Source organism: Patagioenas fasciata, chromosome 16 (genome assembly GCF_037038585.1).
Source record: "Patagioenas fasciata isolate bPatFas1 chromosome 16, bPatFas1.hap1, whole genome shotgun sequence".
NCBI lineage: Eukaryota > Metazoa > Chordata > Aves > Columbiformes > Columbidae > Patagioenas > Patagioenas fasciata.
This window is the reverse complement of record NC_092535.1, coordinates 6,732,105-6,759,118: the sequence shown is the minus strand read 5'-3', so window position 1 is coordinate 6,759,118 and position 27,014 is coordinate 6,732,105. Positions and strand designations below refer to the sequence as shown.

General features: G+C 53.2%; 1 protein-coding gene across 8 annotated transcripts; it reads right to left on the bottom strand.

Annotated features, from left to right (window-relative positions):
* Nucleotides 1-24: 24 nt before the first annotated feature.
* On the bottom strand, nt 25-14,476 carry TPD52L2 (TPD52 like 2). Of its 8 annotated transcripts, none has more exons than XM_065849526.2 (10): nt 14,286-14,476; nt 13,670-13,788; nt 12,406-12,554; nt 11,496-11,555; nt 10,005-10,064; nt 6,113-6,214; nt 2,209-2,235; nt 1,787-1,828; nt 525-573; nt 25-316 (listed from the first exon to the last, which is right to left on the bottom strand). In XM_065849526.2, exons 1-10 carry the CDS (start codon nt 14,302-14,304, stop codon nt 221-223), a joined length of 723 nt encoding a protein of 240 aa, XP_065705598.1. In that variant the 5' UTR covers nt 14,305-14,476; the 3' UTR covers nt 25-220. The 8 variants fall into 8 exon arrangements, with proteins under 8 accessions (XP_065705598.1, XP_065705597.1, XP_065705600.1 ...); XM_065849525.2 differs by having other exon boundaries at nt 13,670-13,815; nt 14,286-14,475; XM_065849528.2 differs by lacking the exon at nt 11,496-11,555 and having other exon boundaries at nt 13,670-13,815.
* Nucleotides 14,477-27,014: the final 12,538 nt, after the last annotated feature.

The following is a 27,014-nucleotide window of genomic DNA, read 5'->3' as shown; positions in this document are numbered from 1 at the left end:
ATCTACAAACTTTAGTGTAAAATATTATCTGTGTACAAAACTTTGCATTCTCTTTATTTGACTTGGATCCAGCAGCAGTGTCTATGAATGGATGACAGATCTCTCCAGCCTTGGCTCTCAGCCCCTTCTTGGATTCGTGTGTTGTTGCTGTGGTGAAGGTTGGGAGGGAGAGGGCTCGCCCTGATGGTTGTGCACAGCCGTGCAAAGCCCCAGCGCGGGTCTAGAAAGGAGCGTTGTCTTGTGGAGCTTTGTCTCCAGCCCCCGAGGGGGAGTGGAGGCCGTCAGTGCTGTTTTCCCTGCTGCCGACCACTCTGGACTAAAAGGAGATAAGAGATTTAGGACAAGAAACCAGCACTCAATACCAAGCCAATTCCTCCTTGTCAAGGCCACAAACTGTAGCAAAGACTTCACGTATCTCAGAGCCCGTTTGACTGAATACTGGTCTACCAGAAAAACACTGCAGACATTTAAGTTTCTGCATAAGGCTTCCCACTGTATGTTCACAAGACAAAGCACGCTGTTACCTTTATGGTCCCAACTCTATCTTCAAATGACTTGAAGGTTGCAGAATTCCTTGAAGAAAGGAAAAAAAGAACAAATCAAAACGAGCTAGTTAACCAAACCAAATCACACAGTGTGACTGGGCTCTCTGGCCGTGCCCATGCGGTAGCAGCAGCACCCAGAGCACCCCCAGCTCCTCACGGCACAAATCTCTCAGGCACACCAGACAAAAACATCTCATACAAACTCTGAAGGAAAACATTTATACCGAGTGCAATCCACACAACTGCTCAAGTTAAAATGTTGAGGGAAACAAGTCCTCCTTCAGCAGGGAAGTAGGGAAGAAACTTGCTTAGCTTTACAAGGCTTCCAACTAAAAACATGCCGTCTTAAATAATGGAAAGGAAAAGCTGAAAAGGGTTTAATACAAAGGCTTCAGTTTCCCATATTGTGTCCTGCAGGCAGGAGGGGGAAGGGCCATGTGCCTGCACCTACGGGCAGGTTTATTACCACAGGAGTGATCGTTTGCAGCAGGAAACGCTCATAAAAACCACAGTGTAATAAATTAATCAGAGGATTTTGTATTTCCAGCAAAGAAAACCAGGTCAATTGTTTGACAACCTGACAAGCCTCTTTGCTGGCAAATGATTCCAGGGAGCGCTCTGTACCGAGCGCTCAGACCAGGCCATTACTCATCCAGAGCTGCTCCCCCCGGGCCAGGCTGCGGGAGCACTGGGAGATGACAAGCCTCATCTTGGCTATTTTTTTTCCAAAGAATCACTTTATATTTGCACCCATAAAACAATCTCTGAGGAATAACCAAGAGGGCTCCTGTGGGCCTTGTCCAGCCCTGGCAGGTGTTTCTGCTGCAGGGAGATTATGGCTTGATGCCCCAGAAGGTACATGAAAAGGGCTCTGAGCTTCCAGGCTGGGGACGGAGGGTTCAGGTTGGGCTCCACCTCGGTATTAGCAGCAGCCATGCCGCACGCTGCAAGAGGAGGATGGTAATCCCTGCCCTTCAGGGACCTCTGCAAGCTGCTAAATTCAATCAGACTTGGTATCGTTGCGATGCCACACTTAGTCCAAGAACAACACAGGTGCTAATAACCATAAAAGGAGACTGATTAGAAAAAACACCCCGAATTGCTCAGATTACCCCATACTCTGAGCGGGGTCTGCTTAAGAAGGGAACCAGTTGTATGAGTCAGGACCAAAACCCCAATAACGACGGAGTCAGCTGCGCTCCCACCAACCCCACTCCGGAGACGGGTATTTGCTACGTTACCTCATGGCTGGCATACTTATCGAGTGGCGAATGGAGTAACTGCTACTCGGAAGCATTCAGAATAAGGAGGAAAAGGTTAAATGACAATTTTAGACAGATACCACGCAACAGCAGCGAACGCCTGGCTCTTAAGCCCTTCCTACCCATGCGCATGCTGCTGGGGACAACCCAAGCGGAAGACCCAGCCCTCCCCAATTCAACAACTGCAGCCCAGAACTTAGTTTTCCAGACACGGGACAGTAAGCACAAGTATTTAACTACAAACTGCAACTGTAATACAAAAATCAATTACTGGGCAGTGGTTTGTGGACGGTTTCTCAATTTGTGACAAAAGTGTAGGCAAGGCATAAATAATCTGCTTCCCCTTGAAGGGCCTGGCATAGAAACGAGTGCTCTTTTAGCAGCCCGGAGGAGCATCTTACCTAAAGGAGTTGGAGAAGGGGTGAGCCCTGGGAGAAGCCATGTGCAGCAGAGAGAAAAACAAAGCAACAGTCAGACACTTGTGCAGATTAAACACTCAGTGCAGAGCAGCGGAGCAGGGACATGGACACAGGGTTGTGGGACAACAAAGTCGACTGCCCAGGAGGAAGCCTCTCAATACAAATTACAGAAGCAAGCAAAACCAAACTCAAATAAGCCAAGCTAAGAGGTTTTTTCAGAGGACAGTAACAGCACCTACAGCAATGCACAGCTGAGGTGCTGGGGAGGGAAAGCAAAGCGTTTTACCTACCCCTATCCATTGCCTTCACAGGGAATTTTTTTTTTAGAGCATGTTTGTCTCAACTGAGGCTTTTCCCAAGAGCCAGCTGATTTCGTAAAGACAACTCCTTCCCCCATTTCCCCCCATGAGATCTCGTACAAAGCCAGCACTGCCAGGACTTGGCGCTGAGAACTTCTGGAACAGGAACCTGCACCAGATTCCTGCACTTTTCTTGCCAAGCCTGCAGATCCCGGAGTTCCCGCTCAGAGAAACATATCTTGGCATAATAACAAGTATCTAGATAAAGGGTATCATGTTTACCCCACAATCTGCTTAGCCATTTTTAGGTTTCAGGGCAAACTATCCCCCGCCAGGTGACCAGATTTCCACACGTGACTTTGTAACGCGGTAGCATCTCAGTAGCCTGAAATAACAGACTGAGGTTTCCTTTTTCTACCAGTAACATCACCATGATGCTCCAAAGGGGCTTCTCCTACCAGCAGCAGTGTTTTGTTCCACTTAAAGATAATTTTTCTCTCTGCAGCAGGAAGCAGTCATGGCAAGTTGGATCTGAAGTACTTGGCAAGGAGCACAAGGGCTTTTCCTTGCAGCCCGAGCAAAGACATTCAGCTTTGTGGTTTAATTTCCCCACGCATCCAAGTCAGCTCTTCAGCAGGGGAGACTCCTTGTAATGCTGTCTTTGCATGCGAAATAAATTAACTTTCTACTTACTTTTGCTTAGAGGAGAAGCACACAAATAACATGTCCAAGCACCATGCTACTACCCCCATGCAACACACAAGCACTGGTTCGTTGGTTCAGTACCTTTGCCTGGACCCAGCACCAACCCTATTCCTCCTTTCATAAGGATATATAGCTTACATAAATTCAGGAATTTGCAGGCACCTTTGGGGCTCGGGCTAACATTTCATAATGAATTTCTTGTAGTATTATGTACAGCAAACTTCAACAGCATGAAATGTGTCGGGGGCCACAAAACCGCAAAGCAAGCCGGTATCAACAGAAAGAACACACTTCCAATTTTGCTGTTTACTGCAAAGCACAGGAACAGAACATCTAAAAGCCAATTTACTTTTTATCTGTAAGTGGAGATAACAGAACAAGCTGAATTGGCCAAGATTTAAATAAATCCCACCCACTAATTAAGCTGCATTTCCTCCCCTCAAGGCAAGTGAATAGAGCAGCAGCCTTAATATAGTCAGCGCACAGTTACTGCGTTAACTTCACAATGTCTCCTTATAATCCACATTTAAAGTTATTTTGACCAGAATACAGCAACCCTAAAGATTTAATGCAGTGACACATTACTTATATTTCACAGCATTCTGGTCCAGGCATTTTTAATGGCATTACGACTACGTCCTCCCTGTATCAGAGGTGTTTGTCTCATTCATCACGCCTTCCTTGCATTTATCAACCAGCAAGGCTGACTAAACAAGGAAATCCCTTCTGTTATCTAACACTTCCAGTGATGGAAAATAAACCTGCTTTACAAGTGAGTTTGTAGTGTAAGAGGAAAAATGAGAGCACAGTAACAGAGTACAGGTTTAACCGAGATCCTGTGGGAACAGAGATCGTCCCCACAAGTTCAGAGAAGTGATCACAACAACACAGACTCCACTCTTTGTCAGCTCTGATCACATCTCAGAACACGGTTCAGTTTCACCCGGCAAGAGCAGAAAGTGGGACAGTTCCTGCAAAAACTTATGCTCACAGTTAAATCTTACTCGGAATCAGAAATATCAAGACTCAAGTGCAGCACAGGAGACAGAAGTCTGTTCATGCACACACAGAAAACCCTAGTCTTCAAAAAAATCATTACTGTGTTCCCCCACAGGGCCACATATGCAAAGCAAATCCTGCTGAAATAACTTTGGCAGGGATTCCCAAGTTGTAAGACTGAAGATGCCTGTATTTCATAATACATCACTCAGGCTATTAGCTATAAAAAGGAATGCAGGTGTTTAAACGGGTGACTAAAGCTGAGCAATTCCATTGCTGCAAAGCTCTGGCTTGTTTGAGTCAGCCGGGCCAGCATCCACAGCCAGTTTTCATGATGACTGTGAGCAGGAGAAACGGGGACGTTCTTCTCTCAGCCCTGTGTATCCCCCCCTTCACCCGGGATGGCACAACCAGCTCTGCAGCTGCTTGGGGAACTGGATTCTCCCAACCAAAAGACAACAGGCAGGACCAAGCCTGTCAAAACGGCTGCTTCTGGTGGTACCGCAGTTCAGGAGTTCCCCGTTCGGTGCAAAAAGCCCTTTGGCACAACAGCCTGACTGGGCTGCACGGGTCAGGCACCGAGTTTACTTGACTACTGTCAGTTTAGCAAAAATCTATTCCCACCACATCTTGTGCCAGTAGCTGTCTCCTGTGATTACATGTAAATCTCTTCTAGTAGATTAGGTAGTTTCCAAGAAAGAAAAATTAAGAGTTGAATACTGGAAAGGGTAGGAAGCCAGTGAGTCCTCTGCCAAATTCAGAGCAGTGAGCTACTGGAAACACCAAAAACTACCCTGCAGGAACACAGTAACTAACTCACTAAGGACAGAAATAGAATAAATCAGTACTACGTTATCAAAGGCCAACCAGTTCTTACCACTTGGATACTCCCAGCCACAGCGGAATAGGAAATTCCCTACAAAGAATGCCCTGTTCAATCCACAGTCTGGTATATCACAGTACACACAAGTCCTAGGAATTCTTCCTTACTAGCCCAGACAGGTTATACATTCAGAATTAGCTCTCAGTTCCAAGGAAAGTGTATTCAAGGTATTCGGCATGAAAAACTTGGATATCACCATGAATGGGGAAACCAATCCAGCTGAAATTTCTGAAGATCAGGTAAATCATTGATTCCAACCTTCAACTGTGTGCAGCTGAGAAACTCAGTGTGGAAGAACCTCAGCCAGTGACCGAGGGAACCCTCTCCTCACTTCCCAGTTCAGAGAGGTTTAAATTTGCAATCTCTTCAGCAGCTTAAGCAATCTAGATGACCACTAACCACAAGACAACATTTTTGATGCTCTTATAATCTTCTGAATCAATTAATATCTCCCAATCTACATGACATAACTGTGCCTGGAAGACATGCTGCCCTTCTCCATGGAAAGTTGGCACAGAGAGCTGGACACTGTAGGAAATGCAGCATCCAGGGTTTGCCTCATTTTAAAGCAGAACAGAGCACAGGAGTGATGACCCCTTTCCAATCCTAAACAGTAACACTGAGAAAACACCCCTCCATCATCCAGTAGTAAATTGAAATAGTAAACTTTAATACTAGTTTCTTATATATAACATAAAAGCTGCAGTGAAACCATATGACAGTAAAAGAGGGAAGGTTGCTAAAAACGTCCTGTCAGTTCTGCTCAGCCAAATTAAACTTAAATGCCTTATTACAGGTTTTATCCTGTCAACAAGTCTTTAACAAGCATTTAATTTGTCATAAACTACAATGTACAGGGCCACACAGAAGAGGTTAATCCACCAACAGCAACGTGCTGCCAACCAAGCACAAAAATGGAAAAAAGCCTAGTTATTGTGTAAAGGCTCATTGCTGTCTGAAACCAAGATCAAAGCACCAGAGCACAAACCAGGAATCTTACCTCATGTCACCAAGTTTCCTGCTGATAACAGAACCCACATTGGAAAGGGCTGCTGAAGTCTTCTGTCCTGCCTGGGAAAGGGTTTCCTGGGTCTTCTTATAACTAAATAGAAAAAAAAAAACAACCACATAAATTGAACTCATGAGTAGGATGTGAAATCAAGAAGCATCCCCTTCCCGTTTTGGAAAAGGAACCCATATTGAGGGAAAGAAGCTGGGTTAGTGAGCTGCACTGACTTCCCTGAAAAAGCCCCTCCAGTCTTGCATATATTCAAAGACTTGACGTTTTGAAAGAGACGCAAGTGTAGGATTAACCTTTCCATATGCTCACTTTACCATTTTGACCATACATTCTTAAATCTGAAAAAAATTTGTAAAAAAAGAAAACCAAAACCCCAGTTTTCCATGTGGAAACTCTAAGACCACAGCATCATAATCCCATTTGCTCTACAACTACCTTTTGGTCTCCTTTAGACAATAAGTCTAGGAACCTACTCCATAATTTCCTTGCAGCCTTGAAGAAGTTACAGCATTTGCTGTAGTGTTAGGTTATAGAGGAAAGAGGCAAGACTGTATAGAGGAGAAATACAGGAATCAGCATTATCTCTCCAACTGCAATTTAGAAATAAATGAGTAGAGAAGTTTCCTATCAGTTACCATTAACCACAACACATATGAAGTCTGACAGTTTGTATTTGTCAGCTGATTACCTTTGAGTTTATACCAGAGCTGGAGAAGACAGAGACTGAAGAACCTTTATTTCCTTCAGAGGAGACTCATCTCAGGAACATAGATTCTTTGAGCCACTTTCATTAACTCATCCTAAGCTATTCCACACTTGGTGACTAATATCTAGATTTACATCATTCTTCAAAATTATATATTAAAAAAAAAAAGGACTCAGGCAGAAAACCAACTTCAATAAATTAAGCCAAGTTTTCTTATTCCAAATATTTTTTGGTTTTGTTTTCGTTTAAGCCAAATACGTCTGAATCAAGGTACATGAGACTCACACAGAACAGGGCTAAACCACATCAGCTTTAGCTTCCCTCCTCCTGTTCCTGAAAGCAAATTCCTATAAACCTCACATTTTTCAAACCAATTCCTCTTGAATTCAGTGACTCCAGGAGAACCTGAGCGTGCCCCAACAGCAAGGCCTCAATGCAGTGTCTCCACAGCACAATCTTTCGCAAGAAGTCATGATCTCAGGATGATTTAGGAGTGAGCTGGTCAGCATCACCACTGCCTGCTCTTACACGTGGCTTCCTATCGCAACAATGGTGTTGGAACTCCAGGTCAAAGCTGCTTTGGTAGAGGAGGATCTCAATCCCCATCTTAGCAGTCAGGATGAGTCCTACCACGGGATTTGATTTACAGCTGCCTGACAGAAACAACGAATCCTGCTCACCAAGGTGTATTGTGCTGCCTCTATTTCTGCTCCACACTCAGCTCTCTCAGAGCAGAGAAGAAAGGAAAGGGTTACAGACCCAGAGGACACCACCACGCCACGCACACATCGCAGACTCCAGGTTTTCTGCCTGGCTTCAGCAGATAAAGGCCAGAGATTTCCCAGCTCTATTTTCCACACTTGGCAGCAGGACTGTTAAGACAACCAAAGATCCAGCACCCAAGGGCTGCTCCTTCTGCCTGTGTGTGTTCCTTCGCCATGCCAGCACAACTGCTCCTGATCTAGAGGAAATGATCCAGCAGAAATATCAACTTGGAAGAACACAAAAGAGAAGCAGCGGCCAGGTCAGGTCACCATCCTAGTCCTGCACCCACAGCTCCCCACACACACACCCCTCAACCGCTGCAATGCAGGAAGCAGAGCCGGGGAAACGCAGCTGCAATGAGCAGCTATTTGACCCAGAACCACCATGGGACACAAGTGTGGAACTGCACCTGTGACACCCAGGGATCAGGTTATACAAGACTTTAATGCAACTTAACTACGCCCAGCTCTGACCTAGAAGTCACAACTAACCTCCTGCAGGAGACATGGCCTGGTCTACCATGGTTTACACTCACAATCACTCCCTTTCTTCCCATAGCACCAGTACAAAGCACAATAAAATAACCCATATTTGAGATTAACATATATGAGCTCTGATGAATACCTTGCTCTACTACCAGACAGCTGGCTGCAGCAGACACTGCAGAAATGATCTCTGCCCTGTGTTGTTCATCCTGCGGTATTCAAACATTTCACGCATCCCTCTCCTATAAACCCTGACAGGGAGGAGCCAGACCTGCACCCTCAAATCCTCCTTTATCCATTAATACCAGCTTCCTCTCGCTTGCTCTTACCCAGCAATCACCATTTGTGCTGTCTGACTAAGTACGCAAACCATGGAAGTCATCGTGCGCCTGGTTACAGTGAAAATAGGGGCTGATTTCTGTCCTCGCTATGCACTGGCTGCAGGGGGCGAGTCTGGGGCTGGAACAGCAGCTGCCGGGAAATCCAGCACAAAAGCAGGAGTGAGGCCCATTCCCAGGTCAGTCAAGATACTTGTTAGTCATAAGGCAGAGAAGCTCAAACAACAGGAAGGAGAATGCATTTGCATTTAAAAAAAACCAGTATGAGTAAAACCTCATTCTTGGATTTCTTGAACATGACTGTTCAGATTTACTGAGCTTCAGACAAAAAGAAGTAAAAATTGTTTGTTTTCTGAAACGTTGCTGGAATCTTCCCTTTCAAGCCCCCTCGCCTCTCTATTTTAATTAGCATCTACCTTGCTAGTATGAACTGCCACGGTCTAGTGCCAAAGCAAGCAGGAAAACTAGCGTGCCATAGCTATTGAGGCCTTAAGTGCTCTACAAAAGCACGTTTCCGCCACATCTCTGGCACTTCTTTAGTACAAGGAAACAGATATAACGCAAAGTTTTCCATGCTAGCAGGCACACCCAGGGAGGAACTCTGATTAGACACGGCTGGAGTCAGTCACACTGTCAACAAGCGCAAAAAACAAGGTCATTCTATTTCACAAGAGAAATAGTGACAATTTGCATCTTCTTAATCTAGAAAACACATGGAACACTGAAAGGAGGATGTCCATACTTTCAGGTTTTCTGATACTCCTACTTTTCACCATTGCTCATCTTTCACCCTCTGATGAAGCAATCCACCTCTTCACGCACTGCCAATAACAAACCAGCTCAAAAGACTGCATTTCATACCCGCTCCAGAGAAAAGGAAAAGCTGGCTTACCTAAGCCCTGCCTTAGCATGGTTTAAATCGGTTCAGGAAACAGTGACACTACCTGCCTGTTCCCACTGCATCATGCTGATTCCCCTCTGTCCTGTGGGAAAGATGTAGTGGGAAGGACAACAGCCAATTTCCATAATTTAGGCCAGATGAGAATTTAATTTCAGGCATTTAATAAAAACATGGCTATAAGACCTTAACAGTCAAAAACCGCAGTTTAGCAGCTGTGAGGTTTAAGCTGTTTGGGGCCCCAACATGACAGAACAGCTGCCTTGGACCCTCCAGCTCTGTTTGTTCTCATCAGGTACCACAGGAAAAAGCTCCTGCTCCCTGCAGAGCACGCTGAGGATAACACCAAGAGGTCACTCTGGCTACTCCACAGCTTGTCAGCTGATGTTACGACGCGTGGCACACAAGTCTCAGCTGCCCGGTGGCTTCAGCCAGTTGTCCTCTGAGAGCATTTCAAGAGTATCACCTGGGCCACAATGAAATAATTTAAACACTGACCTGAGGAAAAGCTCACTCTCCCAGAAGAGGCATTTATCAGGTTAAAAAAGGTGAAAGCTAGAGAAGATAAATGTTGAAACAGATCTAGTCAAAGCAGAGGGCTGGGAACAGAGGCACAGAGCATTAGTGGCAGCAGACTGTCAGGAAAGCATTTGTTAACGCTGAAGGTTAAAACACTCACGCTTCTGATTGAGTTAATTTTTCATTCCAGTCCTCCAGTGTGCTGCTGGCTGAAAGATATCTACAAACACAATGGAGGTTAGACACGGCGCCGAGATTCACAACGGATGCTTCTTTTGATGCTTTCTACACTATTAATGTCTCTTTACACTTATGGTATCACAAGTTTTATTTCTGTCAGAAGGAAAAGCACTGTTGTTTGAGGTGGGAAGTCACCTAAGCTCCAGTTTCTTTCTTACTTAAACGCTTTCAAACACTCAGCACAAGGAAACAAAGCCTGCAGTTCAGGTGTCAGGGACTGAAAGACTTCTGCATATTTCGCTCCCTTCCTACACACTGTGTGGTGGACAGATACCAAAAGTACAGAGCAGCAAACTGAGCCCAAGGCCAAAAGAAATATCTGACTGCCACACCCAAAGTCATGTTTTCCCACTATAGCATGACCTGGATGAACCGTTAAACTTAAGTTTCGTTTTCTAATCTTTACAAATCATGTTTGCCTACATAAAAACCAGTACCTTAGGGGTTGTCAGAATTACCACAGAGGGTACAGAACAAATACAAGTACTACAGAAAGCGTCTGCCACCAGACAGCACGCAGACACGCTCAGAGGTGACACAGCGCAGGCGGCTCATGTCACCCAGAAGCGTGACTCTCCCCAATTAGCTCAGTGCCATCTTGCCTAACGACGGGATACTCCCAGTCCACATTTTCCTCTTAGTTAAATAATCATCTCCTTCAGCACAAGATATGGGAGAGAATCTTCAGTGCAGAAAACATTCAAGGTCTCCCTTTTATCTGCTATACAGCAGGAATCAAAATGATTCATGTCTAATATGACTAGAGGTCCAATACAACTAAAGAATATATTCTAGAGACAAAAGTAGTCAGATGGCTTTTGTCCACATTTGTGACCTGCTCGTATATATTGCAGAGACTAAAATTCATGGTTTTCTAGTGTTGACATCACGTACATCAATGCAGAAGAGCCTTGGTGGCTCTCACCAGCTAATACACAGATTTGCATTTGCAGAGCCTGTATTTCCAGCTACAGGTAAAGGCCTTCAGGCACCTTTTCTCTCCTTTGGCCATACAGAAAGGCAACAATCTAACTGATTCCTACCACAACCCAGTAAAGACAGAGATTCACTAATAAGACATGAATTACAACAGACTAACCTACCAGTGACCAGCTAAATCGTGAAACTGTGGTCAATTTGTTTTTTTTTTTCTAATAAAATGTGGTCTGGTAACTGATTGGAATTTTTCTTCTGCAATAGCAAGACCATGAGGGAGATGACAGCAGTAATGTTTGCTCATCTCCTCAGGAACCAAGGGGTGTTATAGCTGGAAGCCAGATGTGCTGCTGACAACAGTTCTGCCCCAGCAGCTCCCGACAGCCCCTGGCGCCGGCGAGAACAAGCGGCAGCACAGACCGGGGAATGCAGTGAGGAGTGGGGAGGGGGGTGCTGAGGAGCCCCAGGCACTCACAAGTCAGACTGTGTCACTTTGTCATTCCACTCTCCAAGTTTCTCAGATGTTTTCACATAACTAGAAACAGAAAGTGTTAATGAATATAATTTAATATTCATTTTTTAAGAAGACAACGACACAGATTTCAGTTACAAAGGAATAACAATGGGCAGGGGTGTTGGAGGGAAGATGAGGAAAATGGAAAGAATAAACAAGGAGATGAACAGCTCAACAATCTGGTCTGTAGTAGCACCATCAGTAATGCCAAATCCCTGTTAAGTTACATGAGACGTTTTAGACTGAACAATATCTCTATGGCCCTGAGAGCCATTTACATCTGGGCACAACTGCAGGGTCACACTCACCTCTGACTCTCCTTTCTGTGCCATCAGGCCCTGCAATGACCGTATCTCTGACGCTGTTCAGGGACAGTCAGGTTAATATCAAATCTTCTTTAGGCAGAGGGACTATGTCTAATGTACACTAATATTACAGAATTTTTTCCTAGGAAGTGCAGCCTTTTTAATTTTCTATGACCCAGGAAACAGGTTCTGAACTAACACTACGTGGGAGAGCTTTGAAACTTCTTGCACTTCTCTTTGAGCCCAAGTTCAGAACGAGGGAGCAGCTGCCAACATCTCAAAGAATGAGCAGAAATGGGCAAATGGAACTAAGTGGCAATCTAGATCTCTAATACCATGGGAAAGAGCATCCAGCAACTATTTATCCAGATGGTAGATATGAAAGTCGCATTTATACTGACATAAAGACACGGACACATGAGAGCAATGAAATAAAAAGTGCTTTTACTCTGTATACCCATCAGAGCAAAAGTCTCCAGCCCCTTGGAAGAGCCTTGGAATAGGTTGCCGGGAAATAATTACTATGGAGTCATTTTACAATAAATGTGATCACAAGCAACACTTACGCATTGGAGACTTGGACATCGTGCCAGCTTTTAGACAGGTTTTGCTTTAAGCCATCCAAGGGAGTCAGACCCAGCTTCCTCTTCAGCTCCCCACAGTGCCGCTCCTTCGCAGCCAGAACTTGCCTGAGAGTACCAATTTCTTCTTCAACCTGAGAGAGAGGAGCAGAGGTTTGTCCTAAATCACACTTCAGTAAAATTCTGAACATTAAGCCAACTTTCTGCCTCGCTCAGAACTAGCAAGATTTCATTAACATGAATTTAAAGAATTGGTAGGAATGTCAGGAACATGCAGAATAATTCAAATGAATGTAAAGGATGCTGGAATGGGTGGTCAACTGATCAGACTTCAATAGGGAAACATCCATCCAAGTCACTGTACCGGTGACTTAGTCACCAAGATTAACAGAACTCATTTCTAGCATTGGAATTTCAACAGTAGATGCAAATCAGTTGCCAAACCTTATGAACTAAGGTTTCTGCTTTCTGAGTCTTTTCCTCTGATGTCATTAAAGCAAAGAGTTTTTCCTCCGAGATCTTTCTTACATTTTCAAAGTACTCTGGTGTTGTTTCTGTGCAGAGAGGATTCATTTCTACTTTAAGTGCATGTCACCAAGATCTGTGTGACCACCCAGAGCAGCAAAGTCCTCTCTTGCTAAAACTCACAAGTCAAAGAATCACCACAAGATTCTCAAGTGAAAGGGCTACAGAAGAACAGCTGCAATTATCTTCAGCTAGAAGAATTTCAAATAGAAATTATAAACTGACCTTTAAACACTCAAAGGTGTCCAAAAATTAGGATGTTACAAACCTTCATTTCTTCAAAGCATACAAGCACCAAAAATATTTGCCTATGAAGGGTAATACATACTTAAGAGAAAAACGTAGAAAAAGAATCCCCCGTGCTCCATTGTTTCAGCTTCCTAAGGAAAAACAAGTTTCTTTTACATACCACTTGCCTAAAGTGCTTTCTTCCTTCAAATGGCGCTAAAAGTCTAGATTAAACTCACAGCATCAAAAGCCACTTATTTCCTTAGAGCTCTAAATTAAGTAGTTCTGGGAAGGAGCACACAAAGTACCACAGTGTTTGAAGTATCTGCCAGCTTTGTGCATTTTAACAATTAGCTGAGAGATCCAAAGGTAACACCAAAGCAAAACTTGTAAGAAAACCCCAAGTCCTGCTCCGATGGCACCACAGATTTGTGTTTGTTCCCTCCCAGAAGGCCAGACCCACAGCCCCCACTGCCAAAGGCGAGCATCGCGTTACCTTGGCGAGCTCGGATCTCAGCTCCTCCTCCTCAGCCAGAGTCAGCCCTTCGGGCGCACATGTCCTGGCCGCAGCTGCGTTATCCACGGGAACATCTGTCATGGCATCCGACAGCAGACCTTTGTTGGGAGAGTTAAGGTTGATATCTGTCACAGACAAGGAGCAGAGGGCACACAGGATAAGCAGCCAGCAAGCAAAGCGCGTTATGCAAACCTGAGGGGAAAGGTGAAGAAAGGGGGTTCACCCAAAAGAGGAAGAGAAACCTCCAGTGGAGTTTCCTCCGTGAGCATCTACCAGAAGCGACAGTGACACCGGGCTCTGCTCGACCAAAATAGCTGCTTTGCCCGGCGGCAGCTGCTCAACAGCCGCAGGGACCCTGCGGGCCCGGGGAGCCGAGCTCCGGGGAGAGGGGGACGAGAAGAGCCGCCAGCGCCCTCCGCGGGGCCCCAGAACCGCAGCCCCTGGGCCCCTGTCCCCTCACGGCAGCGGCTCCTCCCGGGCCACGTCCCCTCTCAGGGTCGACCCGCCAAGGGCCGTCCCGTCCCCAGGGCCTCCGCCACAATGCGGCCGGAGGCGAAGGCCCGTCCCGCGAGTTAAGGCACAGCCATTCCCTCACCCTGGTTCGCGCTCTCCATGGCGCTCCGGACCCGTTCAGCCGCCGCCAAAGAAGCCGCCGCCGCCGCCGCCGCCGCCACCGCCCCCCCGTGACGCAATCAGCGCCGCGCCGCCCGCTTCCGGGGAGGGTCGCGGGGAGAGCGCGTCACCCGCCGCGTCGCCACGGCGAGGACGCCACGTTCCCCCTCACACCGCCTCCGGACCCGCCAGCGGAAACGGCGGCGGTGACGTCATGGGCTTGGTGACGTCAGGGGGCGGGGCTCCGCTTTCCCGGGGTCAGCGGGGCCGCGGTGCCGTGTGCCCGGCGGAGGGAAGGGGGCAGCATCGGCACAGACCGGGGGTAGAGCTGGCCCCCGCCCGAGCAGCCCCGCGTTCGGGCTCTGTGCCCCGGGCCCGTGTCACCCGGGCCGGGCAGGGGCCGCTGCTCCTCCCGCTGAGTTCATTAATTAACCCCGATAACTCACCATGATAATGAACCATGCCGCATTGCCACCCGTCCCACCTATTGCGTTCCACGGGGTTTGGGGCTCCCGGGTAGACCCCAGGGTGGCTGCGGTGCCCAGGGCCTCCCCCAGTGCACCCCCTGTGCCCTCCCGCTGGGACAGGGACAGGGACAGGACATCACCCGCTTCCAGATGTGCCCGAAAACCGGGTTTTCACCAGGTGCCCACGTGCAGCTGGCAGCAGTGGCACCGAAAGGGGGAAGCGATACCGGGGGTGTTCACCCTTCCCTGCTACAGGCCGGCAGAGCTCAGCCCCCACCACGAACCTGCAGCTCTTTGGAGGGGCTGGAAGCGCAGCAGGAGCCAAAATGCCCCGGCGGTGCCGCCTCCGCATCTGCCTCAGTTTGACAATCACGTCAGGGCGCAGGGGACCCTGAGCTGCTCCGCTCCCATCAATTTCCCAACCCGCCGCGCTGAAAACCCCGCTGGGCTGGAGTCCCCTTTCCAGATACTTTCGTTTTCAGAGCCTTTTCAACTCGGTCTCTTTGGGTTGCCCAGGATGGGGCATGAAAAGGGAACCGAATATAAATGGGGAAATGGGCATGAATTTTTCAGAACCCTTTCCAACAGTTAGTGCCCGACAGCGCTCCTGGAAATGCCCTTTCTGGGGCACTGCCCATCGCCGCCATCTGCCCTGGAAAGGATGGAGAGCGTTTTAACAGCTCAGATGTTTTGTGGGGGACTTTTTGAGGGGTTATTGTGAAGTTTGGAGCCTCGGTGCTGATCTCATTTTGAAGCTGGGCTCAGGGAGCGGCCAAATGCTGCGCCCATGTGAAAAATCTGGATTTTTCCAGGCTCATCAGAGCCCAGAATCTTGAAAATCTGGCCCTGAGAGGTGGCTGCAGCAGGAGGAGCCGGGAGCGCTGCGACTCGCAGAGAGCTGCACTGGCCTCTGCCAGCTCCGCCGGGCCTGAAACTGCCAAGCCCAGCCTGGCCAAGTGGGGAGCCGGCTGTGCCTCCTGGGGACACACAGGATCGTCCTCCAAAGCCCCACCGTTCCAGTGGCTAATTTCGCTCTACCTTTTAATTACATGCATCACGCTGCCAACTTAATAATTCCCTTGAATGGTGCTGGGAAGCCAGGAGCAATCCTCCATTTGGGGGAGAGAATAAAAAAAAAAAAAAAATCCCCTTTGTGGAGCATCATTGCTTTTGTTTGAAACTGCTGTGGCAACACTGGGCTGAGCAGAAATTTGGGGGCTGCAGAGATGTTCGCTCACCTGGGGAGCCACAGCTTCTCACCCCCCACGTTCCCCCGAGTTCCCCTTTTGCACCCGCTGGGCTTTTTTGCTTGGATGGGGCTTTTTTTTGTTGTTGGTTTTTTTTTTTCCATTTGCTGACGAAGACTGAAATGTCAGGCCTGGGGCCGGTTCCCTGCGCTGATCCCCTTCCAGCTGCTCTGTATCCTGTGTGGAAGCAGCGGAGAGGGAGGGGGCAGCTTTGGCAGCGGGGGGACATCACTCTGGGGAGGCAAGTGGCATCTCCCCATGCCCAGCATCACTCTGTCTCCAAAAGGCTCCTGTCCCTGGGCAGCACATTATTTTCCAGCCCTGGAAGAGCCAGGACTACAAATCTCGCCTGTTTCTCAGCAAAGCAAGGAATTGCGTGAACGGCCACGCAGACGGGAAGCGACACCCATGGGCGTCCTTGGCAGCTCCCGGGTCAGGGATGCTCTGGGTGAGCGTGGACGTTTCCAGGTCGCCGGTTCCCCCTGTCCGCGCCAGGCTCGGGCAGCGCTGCAGCTCAGTGTCTTTACTTGGGAGCCAAGGTGATCTGGGCTCCGTGCCCCTGGTTACAGCAAGCCCTGACCTAGATTCCGCTGCCCGCTGCGGAGCTGCTGGGCTATGCTCTCCCCATCGCTCCTCCCCGCACTGGAAAGGGCCCAGGGGAGCCGTCCTGGCTCCTACTTGCTGGGCCAGTGGCTGTTAGAAGCCAGCAGCTATTAGGAGCCAATGGCTATTAGCCCCCGCAGGACACCGGTGCCTGGGCTGGCACGGGGGGCTCAACATCACTGGGGGTGCAGTGGGGAGGTGTCACAGCTGGATGGCCTCCAGCAGAGTTGAGATACAGACTGATAGTGCTGCCTGATGGCCATCCAGCATTTCAGCCATCCATCTGCCCATCCCTCTGTCTGTCCATCTCTGTGTCCACCCATTTGTGCATCCATCCACCCATCCATCCATCCATTCATCTGTCCATCTATCCATTCATCTGTCCATTCATCCATTCATCCATCCATCCAGTACCAAAGGGGACCTACAAGAAAGATGGAGAGGGAATTTTTACAAGGGCACGTAGTGACAGGACAAGGGGTGATCGCTTCAAACTGACAGAGATTCAGGTGAATTAGGTGAGGTATAAGGAAGAAATTCTTGCTCATGAGGGTGGTGAGGCCCTGGAACAGGCTGCCCAGAGAAGCTGTGGATGTCCCATCCCTGGTTCAAGGGCAAGTTGGAGGGGGCTCTGAGTAACCAGGTCTGGTGCAAGGTGCCCCTGCCCGTGGCAGGGACTTTGAACTGGGTAATCTTTAAAGGTCCCTCCTAACTCAAACCATTCTGTCATCCGTCTGTCCATGGCTCCACAGCAGAGGGAAAATGCAACACTAAAATACAGCATGTACAGCAGCCGCCGCTCTTTGCTCCTGCTGTCTCAGGACACTGGCAAACACAAAGGTGGAAGGTGGGAGCTGGGAGCACCGGGTGGTCCCCCATGAGCATCACTTCCCAGGCGTCACCCCAGGGGCTGCTCGAGCCATCCAAAAACCCCTTTTACTCTTCAGGTGAGACAGATCCGCTTTCCCTGTCCACCAGGCAGGTTGGTGTTCCTCTTTCCCTGTCCACCGCCATCCCCTGCGTGCTGCAGGGCATCACCCGCCTGGTGCTGCCTTCCGCTTTTCTCCAAACCCAAAATATCCCCTGGGTCATGGTGGGGGGACGTGGGGGGCGATGCTTCCTCTTTCAGAGCTGTCACTGGGAAAGGGACAGGATCTCTTGAGTGGGGCTGAACCACAGAGACATGGGTGCAGCTGCTGGAGGACAGACAGCAGGCATGAGGCAGGGGGCCAGATCTGGATCATCCTGTGTAACCCCACATCCCCTACGTTGCCATCTCCTCGCCGATGCCGATGGTTTGGCACAGACACACTCCGTCCCATGGAGCAGCCGGGGTGGGCTGGGGTCCCAGCATCCCCCGGAGGTCCCTGCACCCACCTCCCCACCTTGAGCAAAAAGCCCCACACGCCCATGGGCTGCTCGAGGGCTTCCCACCCGGGTCCCAACCTTCTTCCTTGGAAAGTGTTGGTGACTCCCCGGCTGTGGTTGGACTTCCACCTCCGCAGCCAGAGCCCCCCCTGCTGCCACCACAAATACCCTCAGGAGCCGTGGGATCACTTCTGGCCAGGGCAGGTTGGACTCCTCTCTGCACCCTCCTGTGTCCTTTGGGGCTGGTTTTGGAGCCCATCATTGCACCCCCTGCCTGGAAACAGGTCCCTTAATTTCTCCTTCATTACCCTGGGTCGTTTGGCTGCTCTCAGCTCTGAAGCAGTTCCTGGGGCTGCCTGAGCCCCCCTGCCAGCCGCCAGCACTGCCCCCCTGGCCGTGCCGTTCCTCTCCGGTCCCCACCTCATCACCTATTGAACCAGCTCATTTTCACCCTCGTCACCAGAATTCCCCTGGCAGTGTTCGGGACAAAGCTGCTCGTCTTTGCACCCACGGCAAAGCCTGGGGGGCAGGAGGGGTCGCCCCGCTCCAGCCCCACTGCAGCATTTGCTGCCCACGAGCCCCATTCCTGTGGCCAAGGCCCCCCCAGGGGGATGTGGAGGGGGAAGCCGCTGGTCTTGGGGCTTCCCACGCACTCGCAGAATGACGTGTACACTCATGGGGAGACGTGCTCTCCTGGGGACAGGGGACACGTGCAGCCTAAGGACCAAATGGGTGACAGAGCCATGTCCCATCCCTTGGGCCCTGAGCTCTGCAGCCTGTTTGGGGTCACAGGATGCTTCCCGGGGGGACGTGGGGTGCAAGAGCCAGGCTGTTGCCACAGCGGCTGTGACCGGTTCTGGGTGTCACCGTGGGGTGTCCCCGCTGGCAGCCGGCATGCGTGGGAGCTTGGGAAGGATCCGGCCCTCCCGCCCTCGCTCCCGCTCCTGTCCGGAAACGGGCTGGCTGAAAACCCTCCTCCTCCTCCCCGCTTCTGACTGATTTTCCCCTGCCCTGCCCAGGGCTGCTCGGGGACCTGCTTCCCACCCTGCTAACCTCACCCTGGGATCCATTCAGCACCATCTGCCGCTTGGAAAAACCCTGTTCCCTAAGCTGCCCTAATCCCCGAATCCTATCTGCGTCCTGCAGACCGTGCGAGCCGCCGGTGAGGAGCATCTCCCCCGGCTCCCACATCTCCCCCAGCTCCCACATCTCCCCCGGCTCCCACATCTCCCCCGGCTCCCGCATCTCCCCCGGCTCCCGCAGCCCCTGCTCGCTGCCGCTCTCCCGGCTTTTCTCTGCCCGTAGGGCCGGAGCTGGTTGGGTGCTGGGCAGGATCCGGCCAGCCCAGCCCCTGCGCTGCGGGAAAAGGCAAAATGCTTAGAGAGAAGAGGGAAGAAAAGGAATAAATGATGCTCGACGTTTCCGCTTCCCTGCCCTCCTCTCCGCCTCGGAGAGCGGGACCAGCTCAGCACATTGCAGAGGGCTGGGGCGCAGGATGCGGCCCCGGGATGGGGAGGCAGCTGAGGGGTGAGACCCCCGCCCAGGGCTGGGGGACAGCTGGCAGGAGAAGAAAGGGGCTGGAGAAACGTGGGGGAGGAAATGGGGGAATGAGCCAGCGGAGAAAGCGCCGCAACAGACAGAGCCAGAGGCTCAGGAAGCCGGGGCTGGGGGAGCAGGGGGGCTAAGGGGTCTCCCCCCGCTCTCTCCGCCGAAGAAGCGCAGGGAAGAGCTTCCCGGAGGATGCGGGGCGCGGGGGGAGAGGAAGCACCAGAGACAGCTGTACAACATCTGGCAGCGGCGTGGCCCCCCGGGACCCCGAGGCGGCCGAGCACGGGGGGGCTGAGCCAGCACGATGCTTCCTGCCACCCCCCACTGCCAGATGTGCACCCCGCTCCCCCCGCCAGCTGTGCCCCCCTTGCACCCCCACCCTTCCTCCCGCCGGCCCCTTTCCTCCGGGACGTGCCCAACACCTGCTTCCAGTTCAGTCCCAGTTCATCGACACTCCCAGGACCCCGCGGTCCCCACAACGCCCAAGGGACACCCGGCCCTGTCACCTCTGGCATCACCATCCCTTGATGGACTTTCCGGCTCCCGCGGGGGGAGTTGGGGGGACCAGCAGCTCGTGTCCCCAAATGGTGAATGCTCCCCTCCGTGGCACAGCGGTGCCCTTGCCCAGTGCCAGTCGTCCAGCAGCCCCGTCCCCATGTGGGGACGTGGCAGAACGGGTCAGGGTGTGCAGGATCACCCCATCCCAGCCAGCGCTTGCGCTTCCCACCCAATTCCTCCTGCCCCAACTCCTGGATGCAGACTGCCCCAAGCAGGAGCTGCCCATGGAAAATAGCTGGGTAAGGTTGAAAAGCGAGACAGGATTAGCCGCGGGCAGGGAAAATAGCCTCTCTCCTCCAAAATAGCTTCTCGGGATTAAAAATAGCCAGAGGTCCCAAAGCTGCCGCTGCGGGGGGATGCAGGCACCAGCTGGGCTGGGCCGCCCGTTCTGCGCTGTGGGACAAATTAGGGGCATTATTGGGAGCTTAGGGCCCCTCGGAGCCATCTGGCCGCGGACAGAGCCCTTCGGTGACGTCCCCGCTGCAGGATCAGGCCCGCTGCGGGTGGCCCAAGCGAGCCCCAAATCCCGGTTACCCGCCTTCCCAGGCGAAGTCCCCAGGGATGCTCTGGGCTGTCCCAGGGCACGGAGCCGCGTTTTCCCCACGGGCAGGATCAGGTCCGGACGGGGACAAGCGCAGGTCAAGCCCAGCCTGGAGCTTTGGGGGTTGCCGACGCTGGAAACCCCCACCCTGGGGCGATGCTGGGACACGGCTGGGACCTCCCGTCCAGGCCAGCCCAGGGGGTTTCTGCCCTGAGTTGCACCCTGCAGACTCCTGTTCTTCTCCCGGGAACTGGGGCAGGGCTGCTTGACCTCGAGAGCTCCAAACGGTTCTCCCTTCCCTCTGCTCGGGCAGGAGACTCCCGGCAGCCCCCGGCCGGGATCCACACGGGGCTTTGATCCCCGGTCACAGGGAGGTGGCCGCTGGCATCGCCACCTTGTCGGCTGTCGGAGGCAAAGTTGGCCTCGGTGACGAGGGACCAGGATCAAAAGCCACCAGCGAGCGCCCTGTCCAGCCTCGGGAGGGGAGCGGGAGCTGGGTTTGGCATTTTCACCTCCACCTCCTATTTTCTGCCCTCCTCCCGCTCGGCGCTTGGAGGCGGCTGCTCCGTCTCTCGGTGCTTTATTCCCGTGTTTCCGCTGGCCGGGAGCTCCGCGGAACGTGTCCCCGGGGGAGAAGGAGAGCGGGGACCTCCTCCCGCTCGGACGGGGTGGCAGGGGTGCGGGGACCGGCGTGGGTCCCGCAGGTAAAAAGATTTCAGCAGGAGCCTTGCAAAGAATAAATCCCCAGCTCCTGCAGTCGCGGGAAGTGCAACTCGCCCGGCTCACGTTGCTACAGCAAGGAAGATGCGAGTGGGGATGGCGAGTGGGGATGGTTGGCAGGGGACGGCAGTGTCCCAACCTCGAGTGGGGACAGCCACCTTTGGGGAGCAGAAAGGTGTGGGGGGCTCTCAGTGCCTCCCGGTTATCAACAGTTCCACCCGCTCCCCAGCCCCCCGCTGTCCCCGCCGGGCTTTAGCCAGCTGATCCCGCTCGCAGCCTCTCTAAGGCACTTATAGGGGTTAAAAACAGCAACTGTCCCAGCCCTGACCCCAGGGGACCCTCACACACTGTCCCCAGCTACTTCGGGGCGCTGCGCCCCCCACCCCCGCGTTTGTCCCCCTGTGCCAGGAGGATGATGGGTGTTATCCCCTGCTCACCCCGCCCCCTGCCAGCGCGGGTGCTGCGGGCAGACGTGGGGTGACACTCCCCCCGCCACATTGCCTCCTCCCTGCACGTGGGAGAGCTGATGGGTGACGATAATAAAGGGTGCTGGGCTGGGGGGCCGTGGGGAGGGCTGCTATCTGCCGCAAAGGGGGCGGGACAGAGGGTCCCCCAGCACCCAGTCGCTGCCCCCATCCCAGGACTTTCTGCCTTCCCTAAAATCCTGCCCGGAGGCAGGGAGATGGAAGCGGGGCTCAGGCTGCCCTGCCTGCCCACATCCTTCCCAGCACATTCCTCTCCCTCCTTCATCTCTCCGGGGGTGCCCGGCCGCGCTCAGCGCTGCAGCAGCCCAGGCTGGAGGAGACCTTGGCGTTTTCCCCTCTGTTAAAAATAGCATGAGATTTATTTTCTGGCAGCACGGAAAGCCCCCGGGGCGGCCGAGAGGAAGCAGCCGGGCTGGGGCAGACCGGGGCGGTGCGGGGGGGAGCGCAAAGGGCAGGAAATAACCCCCGGCAGCGGCCCTGGCGAGGGGAAAACGCTCAGATGCGAATAGTGTGTGGTTCATGTGGAAACTCCCAGGGCAGGAGCCACAGTGGCCCTGCGCATCCTGCGCTCCGGCCAAGCTGCCCCCCCGGCAGGGCTCAGCCCCCCCCGAACCTCCCCAGCACCCCGACCTCTCTGCACAAACGCCTGGGTTTGCCCTGACCGCAGTTCCACAACCCCACCACGCCACCTTCATTACACAAACAGGAGGTGGGATGCTGAGGGAGCCCCTGGGGATGCAGCGGGAGCCCTCAAGATGCTCCAGGAGCCCCTGGGATGCTGCAGAAGTCCCCAGGATGCTGGCAGCCTGCAGGCAGGGGAGAGCAGGAAAGGGCCCTATCTGCCCTGGAGAGCATTTCATATCCCACTGCCCCCTGCCTCATCTCTCTTGGGTGCAGCCCAAACTGCCCCTGGAGTGCTGGGCAGTTGGTTTTGGTCCCTGTCCCCCTGTCACGACCAAAGTGGGGCCATTCCTGGAGCAGAACAGGTGGCTGCCTGCACATAAACCACCTGGAACTCTGTGGTGCCCACCTTTCACTCTCCGGGGGTCACCCACGGGCACCCACCCACCCCTGAAGATGCTTGCGGTGCTTCTGCCCACACCCACCCCCGCTTTAGGCAGGGGGACCCGGGGCTGACTCCATTCCTGGCCGGTGTTTCAGAGCATCCTGCCCTTCCCCTGCCCACGCACCCACCCGGGCAGTGCAGGACCCCGGTTCCCCTGTCCCTCTCCCTCGGGATCCACCCTCCGTGCCGCTACCCCCCACAATCTCCTTCTCCTTCCTGGGAGCCGGTTCCTATTTCCTGGGGACATTTTGTTTCTTTTCCCCCTTGCCCAGCCCGGCCGTTATCAGCCTCACTTGATTTCCTCCCTGCCCACCCACCTGCTTATTTTAGCTGCTTCTTCCTTCCTCTCAGCTGCTTTCGGAGCAGAGTCTGGCCCCGCTCACCCCGCGGCAGCCCCCACCCGGCCCCGCCAGCCCCCTGCCCACCTGCATCCCCCGGCCGTTCCATCCCCCCGACACCCCGGCCACGGGCAGGGCAGCGGTGCGGGTGCTGGGAGGGGGTGAAGCAGTTGGGGGTGCCAGGCTGTGCTGCCCGTGGGCACAGTTCCCTGCCCGCTCTATTTAAGGAAGGATCCTGCCATTGCTCCTTGGCTAATTGAAGCCTGTGGCTGCCCTTTTGGGTTCCTTGGCTCGCTGGCCGGTTTCTCCACTCCACGCCTGAGCTGTTCGCTGGCATTGCCTGGCCTCTGCCTGAACCCTGCCTGCAGGCTCCGGCTGCATCGCCTTCTGATGCAAACTGGTTTGCGATGAAGCATCTTTCAGGGTGGGAAATGGCTGGGTCACATCTCTGTGGCCTGCTTGTGCCCTGCCCGCATCCCTGCACCCTGCCTGCATCCCCACACTCTGCCCACATCCCTGCACCCTGCCTGCATCCCCGCACCCTGCCCACATCCCTGCATCCATCCCAGCACCCCTAGACAGGCATGGAGGGCTTCTCCCCTGGCCGACCTTCAGCTTTTAAATCCCATTTTCTATGTGAGGTTGTGATGCTCCATCACAGGAGGCTTGAGGAAGGGTTAGCAGCTGACATCAGCCAGTGCTGACCCTGCCCAGGACGCCTCAAGACCCTCCCAGCCCCTTTTGCCCGGCTCTCCCCCGCCCCCAGCTCCCAGCAGCCGCTGTCCCCATTCCCAGCGTGGTTGGGAACGGGGGGGCCGCGGGGCGGGCTCCCAGCGTGGTGCTGCCAGCAGGGCCAGGAGATGCCGGCAGCTCGTTATTTATTTAAAGCAGCATCTTTGCGGGGAGTGCCTGTCCTGTGGGGAGGGATCCAGCTGCTGGGAGAACTGCAGCCACCATCGGGGGTTTTTATCCCTGCATGGGGTTGGGCGATGTCCGCCTGCCCGAGGGGAGGACACAGACCCCTTTGCAGCCACCTCTCCCCCTGCCTGGCACTGACTACTGAGCAGGATGGGGGAACATGCTGCCCAGCACCCCTGCTGTCCCCCCGACTGGTGAGCAGAACTTGGCCTCGCCACCGCTGTGGCTCAGTCCCTTGGTGGTGACAGGGACGTGTGGCTCGGGCGCCGTTTCCAAGGTAACCCCAGATGAGCTCGGCCTCCGCATCCCTCCGTGCCCCCGCATCCCTCCGTGCCCCCACAAGCCGAGGAGCCTCCCGGGGCCTCGCTGCCGTGGGGGCTTGGTGAGGACAGTTGCGGCTTGAGATGAGGACTGGGACAGGGACAGGGACAGGGACAGGGTTGGGGACAGGGAGAGTACCAACCGCAGGGAGGAGGGATGGGAAGGGGAGAGGTGCAGGACATCCCTTCCCGTTCCAAGCACAGCCGTCCCCTGGGCACGGGTGTGTTCAACCCATCCTGGAGACAGGACCCTGGGGACCTCAAGGATCAGGTCAGGGTGTTCCTGTCCTCCCTCCTGGAAAACCTCCCAGGGAGAACACCATAAATAGGAGCTGTGGTTCCCCACCCAGCCATGGGCACAGGGCCAGGGCCACGGGTGGGAGCACACCCCGAGTCCTGAGGGGACACTCTGGCCAAAGTCACATCCCTTGTCTGGGTGGGATGGGCCAAGTGAGCAGTGCTGGGGGTGTGGGGGTTTTGGGGTTCCCACCCTAGAGAGATGAGGGACAGGATGAGAGACCTGTGGGAAGCTCTGTCTTGTGTTAAACAAATCTTGCAGGGTGGGCAGGTGGGGCTGGAGCAGCCGGGGATGCTCCAGAGGGGATGCAGAGTGCGGTGGGGACAGGATGCTCCCAAAGGGAAGCGGAGCTGTGGAGGAGATTATGCCAGACCCTTCTCTTCTGCGTTGTGAGATGCTGGGGGGTTCAGAGGGCTGTGTGAGCTCAGATCCCCCACCCTGACACACCGGCTGCTGCGAGGAGGGGAAGCGGCTCTGCTGCCAGGACGCTGCCAGCCCCCCCCGGCACTGTCTCCATCGCAGCATCCCTGCTCCATCTGCTCCCGCCGGCTCCTCCGGGCCCTCCTGTGCGCAGCCACCAGCAGCAGCTATTTCTTATTACAATGCGTTCCAGTCCATCGCCCCCAAGATCTGCATCCTTGGGACCTGTGTGACCAGGAATTCGATTCCTCCCTGTTAATGAGTTTATGCCAGCAAAGGGCTTTGAAGATGTAAAGCTCCGTGTAGGAGCCGAGCATAATTTTTGTTATTGATTTCAGTGCCCAGCCCCTGAGACACAGTCAGAGGACACGTACCTCTGGGTAAAGCCCCTCGAGTCCTTGGGGAGGCAGCAGGGAGGGATGTAACCCTGGTTTGGAGCAGAGAGGGAGAAATCCCTCCTGTGTAGACACACATCTCCACAGCGCTTCCCTTCCAAGAGCAACCTCCCTACATGCAGCTTGCAGGACAGGAACCCTCTCTTTGGGATGAAGAAGCTGTTATGCGGCAAACCCCCACAACAGGGGCCAAGGGAAGTGATCTGAGCCCTGCCTGGCTACTAACAAACAAAAATGTCATGGTTGGAAACAACAAATGGCTAATTACACTGTCTGCCACCAATTGAAGATGAGAGAAAATTGCTCCAGGTTTATTATACTTGGCAAATTTCCTCTTTCAGTAAATAATTTCCATAGTCTAACAGGGTTCCTTTTATTAATTGAATTGATTAATTTTTAACTTTTTTTTTGTTAAGACTTCAGATGCTTCTTTTCTTCAGGAAAGAGTAAATAGCCCCATGCCATGCACCACATGCTGGGTATCTGTAGGAGATGATGCCAAATGGGGATATTCCACCTGTGCAGTGAAATTGAGATGCAGTCAGACCCGAAGGGAGCTGGGGGAGCAAGGCTGCAGAGGGACGAGCTGGAAACGTCCCCGTCCCCAGCTGGGGCCGAGCTCTGCCCAGGGCTGGGACTTTTCTGAGCAGAGTAGATTGAGCCCCCCCTGCAGTGCTGGTCCAGCTCTGGTTCCTCGGCACAGGACACACATGGACCTGCTGGAGAGGGGCCAGAGGAGCCACAGAAATGATCCGAGGCTGGAACAGCTCTGCTGGGAGGACAGGCTGAGAGAGCTGGGGTTGTTCAGCCTGGAGAAGCTCCAGGGAGACCTTAGAGCAGCCTTTCCGTACTTAAAAGAGGCTGGTAAGAAAGATGGGACAGACTTTTCAACAGAGCCTGCTGTGAGAGGACAAGGGGGGGATGATTTTAAACTAAAGGAGGGGAGATTCAGACTGGACATGAGGAAGAAATTGTTGCCTCTGAGGGTAGTGAGAGTCTGGCCCAGGTTGGCCAGAGAGGTGGTGGATGAACCATCCCTGGAGACATCCCAGGCCAGGTTGGATGGGGCTCTGAGCAACCTGAGCTGGTGAAGATGTCCCTGCTCATGGCAGGGGTGGCACTGGGGGAACTGGGAAGGTCCCTCCAACCCAAGATGTTCTATAATTCTATGATTCCACCAGTGCCTGTGAGCCTGCGGTGGCCCGATGCCATCCCACCGCCCTGCCCAACCTCAGCCCACCTCAATCTGCGCCCTGGGGTCTGGGCACCACACAGGACCCTGTGCCATGGAGGACCCAGAGTGGTTGAGGTTGGGGTGAGGGTGGGGACCCCCTGCCCACCCCCCCCATCACCACCCCAGGTGACAAACCCTGGGAAGGGCAGAGCCTGGAGCTGCTCTGGGCCCTCCTGGGCTTCGGCA